Genomic DNA, 6,000 nt, shown 5'->3' with positions numbered 1-6,000 from the left:
GAGATAGATAGATATTAGATAGATAGATATTAGATAGATAGATAGAGAGATAGATAGATAGATAGATAGATAGATATTAGATAGATAGAGAGATATAAGAGATAGATAGATATTAGATAGATAGATAGATATAAGAGATAGATAGATATTAGATAGATAGATATAAGAGATAGATAGATAGAGAGATATTAGATAGATAGAGAGATATAAGAGATAGATAGATAGATATTAGATAGATAGATAGAGAGATAGATAGATATTAGATAGATAGAGAGATAGATAGATATTAGATAGATAGAGAGATAGATAGATAGATATTAGATAGATAGATATTAGATAGATAGACAGATAGATAGATAGATAGATAGATAGATATTAGATAGATGATATATAGATAGATAGATAAATAGATATATATGAGACAGATATATGATAGATATAAGAGATAGATAGATAGATAGATATAAGAGATAGATAGATATGAGATAGATAGATAATAGATAGATTAGATGATAGATAATAGATACATAATAGATAGATGATATACAGATAATCGGAGCTAGAACAGACGGCTAGCTGTGGCCCTCAGGGGGTGGCCGTGTGTGAGGCACAGAGCCGTCTCCTCCCGCTCGGTGACTCCTCCCGTCGCTGCAGTCTCTTCTCCTCAGCATGTCTGTCTGTGGACTGTAGCGTCTCCTGTCCCCCCGCTGTCTGTGAGACCTCTCTCCCCGTCCTCTGTCAGCCGGCCGCAGTATGGAGGATGTGGACCGTCCGAGCTCGGCCAGAGCCCCGCAGATGACAGGTGATGATGATGCGTACCGCCATGGCTTCATCCATCTCACCCTGCTTCATGCACCGCCCGCCATACCAGCCATTATGTAACGGCCTCACATGACATCACTCACCTACTGACTCCATGGCAGGCGGGATGCAGCGCTACATGGTGGCTGCGGTGACCTTGTGTCCTCCTCCTAGTTGCTGCAGCAGATTGTGTGGCCAGCAGTGATTATGCAGTGTAGGTAAACGCATGCAGTGGATGGAGACATAATGGCCACTGCTCACTGCTGAGAACACATCGCTTGTCATAGATATAGTCAGTGTCCATAGGGAATATTGAAAAGCTTTCATTCAGGGATAGCAATAAAGGATGCAATTCGGACCACTGCCACTAGAGGGCGCAGCTGCCTACAGAGATATATAGAATTCATCAACTAAATAATGGCAGAGCTCCCCCTAGTGGGGGAGGAAACAGACAAGGTAATAGGGTGCTCTTATTGATTACCTAGTCACTAGAATGGGAGGGAGGCTGCAGTAACTAGACCCACATAGTGGACACAGCTCCAGACCAGCTAATTGTTGGCAGTGCCCTGGGGATAGGCTATCAATATAAACATCATGGAGAACCCCTTTAAGTCCTCAGAGATCCCATTTAACAGAATGTCCATAATTTTTTTAAAGAAAAACAGGAATGAGTATAAGATAATTACACAAGCAGTAAACAACCTGATAAATGTAATGCCGCTCCAGCACTGCGGACCTGTGAAGGTATCGTACATTATTCATGTTACTGCTGCAGCCAGTCTCTGGTCTCAGCGATCATGTGCCATCCATGCCAGCTTCAGTGCCAGTGACTGCAGCAGTGACGTGACAATGTACGTCATATCACCAGGACCTGCGGGTGGGGCATTTAACAGATGAGTGCTGTTATTTTATTATTTTATACTGATTCCTGCTCTAAGACCATGTTAAAAAAAATCACAGACAACTCCCTTTAACTTTATGGCTATGAAGGGAAGCAGGAGATGTGAGGCGTTTTATTAGAAAAATAATTGTATTGAGCACTTATCTGATCGAACGTGCAGTTTTATATGGCTGCTTTACATTTCTTTTTTTGGTGTATACTTAGAATACAGCACATTTTATTTTATTTTATTATTTTACATATTTTCACGGAAATTCTTTTACTATACTTATTCATTGACAGTCGTCTTGTTTTCTATTAAAGGGGTTGTCTGGGTTCAGAGCTAAACACGAAGATATCTCCCTTTTCACCCCTCCAGCCCCCCTGATATGAGCATTTCATTATCCAATGCTCTCCTTTGCCCTGCGCTGTATCGCGCAGGGGAAAGGTATTTTCAGGATTTCCGGTGACGTACCAGGCTCTTCATAAGGACTGCTAGACGGAGGCTTCCACCCAGCAGTGAGCCCGGTGACATCACTGACTCTGATGGGCCGGATTTAGCGCTGCCCTAGCCTGAAAAACGGCTAAGGCAGCGCTAAAGCCTGCCCATCAGTGACGTCAACGCACTGCTAGGCGGGAGCCTCCACCTAGCAGTGTGTGGAGGTAAACAAACAAGCCCTCGTCCTGCGGGATCAAGTGCAGGGCAAGGGGGAGCATGGAATGCTCTGATGTGAATATCACAGGGACCAGAGGAGTGAAAATATGGGAATGTCCGGGGTGAGCTCTGAACCCAGACAACCCCTTTAATAAATGCATTTCACTGAAACAATTTCTTCATGTAGCTCCTCCTTCGAACGCTCGTTGGCGATAATCTGCCCGAACACTGGGAGGTCTAAAGGGGTCTTTAAGTGCTTTATAATGTTGCTCCTTTATAATGTAACTTATTTATAATGTGGATTGTTTATACTGTACCTCACATAAAATTTTAATATTCAATAGAAAGGCCTACTCTTTAATAGAAACCCAATATAAGCCCATTTGTAATGCCAGGCCACCCATGGTAAATTTTCTCCCCTTCACACAAGAAAACCCCACCTGCAGGGACAGCCACCAAAACCTGAGATAAACACCCCAGGGGGGCAACTGCGATGATCAGATGGGAACCTTCTTAGATGCCGCCCACCACTTAAAGGGGTTGTCTGGGTTCAGAGCTGAACCCGGACATCCCCTTATTTTCACCCAGGCAGCCCCCCTGAGGCTAGCATCCGATGCGCTCCCTTGCCCTGCGCTAAATCGCGCAGGACACGGGCTCTTTTGTTTTCAATAACACACTGCCCAGCAGTGTGTTCGGTGACGTTACCGGCTCTGATGGGCGGGCTTTAGCGCTGCCCAGCAGTGTGTTCGGTGACGTTATCGGCTCTGATGGGCGGGCTTTAGTGCTGCCCAGCAGTGTGTTCGGTGACGTCACCGGCTCTGATGGGCGAGCTTTAGCGCTGCCCAGCAGTGTGTTCGGTGACGTCACCGGCTCTGATGGGCGGGCTTTAGCGCTGCCCAGCAGTGTGTTCGGTGACGTCACCGGCTCTGATGGGCGGGCTTTAGCGCTGCCCAGCAGTGTGTTCGGTGACGTCACCGGCTCTGATGGGCGGGCTTTAGCGCTGCCCAGCAGTGTGTTCGGTGACGTCACCGGCTCTGATGGGCGGGCTTTAGCGCTAAATCTCGCCCATCAGTGACGGTGACGTCACCGGGGTTCCTGGCAAAAATGCCTTTGCCCTGCACTATTTAGCGCAGGGCAAAGGAGAATATCAGAGCATGAACTGCTCCGATGCTCCTGTCAGGAAGGCTGCCTGGGTGAAAATGGAGGTATGTCCGGGTTCAGCTCTGAACCCGGACAACCCCTTTAACCGTTCCTGGTTCTTTGTCTGAATGTCTATACCAGGGATTAGCAACCTCCAGCACTCCAGCTGTTCTGAAACTACAACTCCCAGAGTCCTCCTCTCACTTCTGTGGGAGTTACAAGAACAGCCAAGTAAGTGTGCATGCTGGGAGTTGTAGTTTCACAGCAGCTGGAGTGCTGAATGTTGCTGATCCCTGGCCTAGATGTCTCAGACACTGCAGCAGCACATTATGGAAGTCCTTCCACCTATATTACAGTATTACATTATAGCAATGCTGGTATGGTCCAGCAGCAGCCACATCACAGCAAGGTCACCCACAGAAGAAGCTACTGTAAAGGATTAGATTTTCTTTGTAAGAGGGGCAGAACTGATTGACAAGCCTGTCTTTTTCATCGTTGACTACTAAGACCCCAATTTGTGATGTGTGGGGAGAGAACGATCAGGTGCGTTAATATTTTTTTGCCCAATACATGAGATAAACCACCACCAGAGGTGTCTGACAGCAGCTATCTCCTCTCTCCCCACACGTCTATGTGTATGTCCATGGGGCCAACAGCTATTGAAGATGTATGAGCTTTTAAAGGGAACCTGTCACATTGAACATGATGTCTGAGCTGCAGACCGCATGTTATAGAACAGGAGGAGCTGAGCAGACTGATGTATAGTTTTATGGGAAAAGAATCATTAAAACTTGTATTTTATGCATTTATATTCCTGCTCATTCTGGACTTTGAAGACAAGGAGACGGTCCTATCAGTCATTGACATCCTCCCCTCTATGACGGTGTACACAGAGATAGCTGTCAGTCACTGATAGGACCATCTACCTGACTTCAAAGTCCAGAATGAGCAGGAATATAAATGTATAAAATACATACGTTTTACTGAATCTTTTCCTATAAAACTATACATCAATCTGCTCAGCTCCTTCTGTTCTATAACATGCTGCCTGCAGCTCAGACTCCATGTTCAATGAGACAGGTCCCCTTTAAACATTGATCTTAGCTGAGGCTTGAGAGGTCTGCAATGTCACTTCAAGAATAAAAAATAAATAAAGAATAATTTTGGCAGGTTGACGTCCTTGTAATTCTTTCAGGGTGACTGATTTAAACAATGGTTTTCGCATCTAATCTGTGTTTTCTTTTCATTGTAAATTATGGCAAAAGTTAATCGTTTTGTAACATGGCAATACATATATATTTCTATTCTTTTGTGTGGAATTATCTTAGGTGTTCCTTTAGTAAGGGGCCCTATATAGTGAGCACGCAGTTATTGGTGGTGCATCCAGTTGCACTCTAGAATCAGTACATGCAGTGGCTATAAATGTGAGTTTTTAGAGGACATGACATGTCTCTTTAAGGGTTTATGCATGTGTCTATGTTAAAGTACCTTTATAGTAGTCCATATTGTGGCTTCTAAGCACTGTGTGTACCACCATGAGGCATCTAACTTTAGAGATACACTAGCTCAATCAATACAATAAATCCATGTGCAGTTATAGGGGTTCTCCGGGCTTTTTAATATTGATGACCTATTAGGATAGGTCATCAATATCAGATTGATGGGGGTCCGACAGCAGTGCGCACATGCTGTCTCCCTTCCTGTCCGCTGCTGTCCCATAGACATACAACGGACAGAAAGACAGAAGGGAGATAGCACGTGTGCACTGCGTGCGCCATCTCCCCGTACAGCGGATTGGCGGGGTTGCCAGGTGTCAGACCCTCCGACGATCTGATATTCATGACTAATCCTGAGGATAGGTCATCAATATTAAAAAGCCCAGAGAACCCCTTTAAAGGGGTATGCTTTAATCCCAACAGATCAGACACATGCCCTGTCCAGTGGACAAAAAAATAACTTTAACTCCCCCTAACAGTGGTTGAATGCAAGCCAGAAAGACAGAGCTGCCCTATATAGATACTGTATATTGAAATGACCAAATTAATCAAAACACTACTTTGGACCTAAAAACATTATGGGCGTAGGCCTAGTATGGTTGGTGAATCTTTCTATGAGGATTTGGAGTCTCGACCAATTCTAGTTTTGCTGTAAGTGCAGCACCAAATCTATCCAAACTGGATATCTACACTGCGCATGAATTTATTAGCAAGAAGCAGAGAAGTCAAAGGTTGTCCCAAGGTAGCAGACCTATTAGGCAAGGGAGAGTGTGAAAACATGGCCAATGTACAGCCCAGTCCTATTCAAGTGAATGGGCCTGGGCTGCAATACTAAACACAGCCACTATCCAATGTGTGGTGCTGTGAGGAAGCCGCACCTCTCACTGGAGTGCAGCGGCAACCTCAAACAGCTGATCAGCGGGGTTCCCAGGTGTCAGTCCCCCACCAATCAGATATTGATGACTTAGCCTGAGTATAGGCCATCAATATTCAACTCCTGGAAAACCCCTTTAACTGTGATTGATAGG

At 45.1% G+C, this 6,000-nt stretch overlaps 1 protein-coding gene across 3 annotated transcripts in view; it reads left to right on the top strand.

Annotated features, from left to right (window-relative positions):
* The first annotated feature begins 700 nt into the window (after positions 1-700).
* Positions 701-6,000, top strand: part of CCDC136 (coiled-coil domain containing 136) — a 47,416-nt gene continuing 42,116 nt past the window's right edge. For all 3 annotated transcript variants that reach the window (XM_044283429.1, XM_044283428.1, XM_044283427.1), the window contains exon 1: positions 701-802. In XM_044283429.1, the coding sequence (XP_044139364.1) occupies positions 754-802 (49 nt within the window). In that variant the 5' untranslated portion in view covers positions 701-753. The remainder of the gene's footprint in view (positions 803-6,000) is intronic.

The sequence above is a fragment of the Bufo gargarizans genome, chromosome 2 (genome assembly GCF_014858855.1).
Source record: "Bufo gargarizans isolate SCDJY-AF-19 chromosome 2, ASM1485885v1, whole genome shotgun sequence".
Lineage (NCBI taxonomy): Eukaryota > Metazoa > Chordata > Amphibia > Anura > Bufonidae > Bufo > Bufo gargarizans.
The sequence above is the reverse complement of the archived record's forward strand: the minus strand, read 5'-3'. Positions and strand labels throughout refer to the sequence as shown.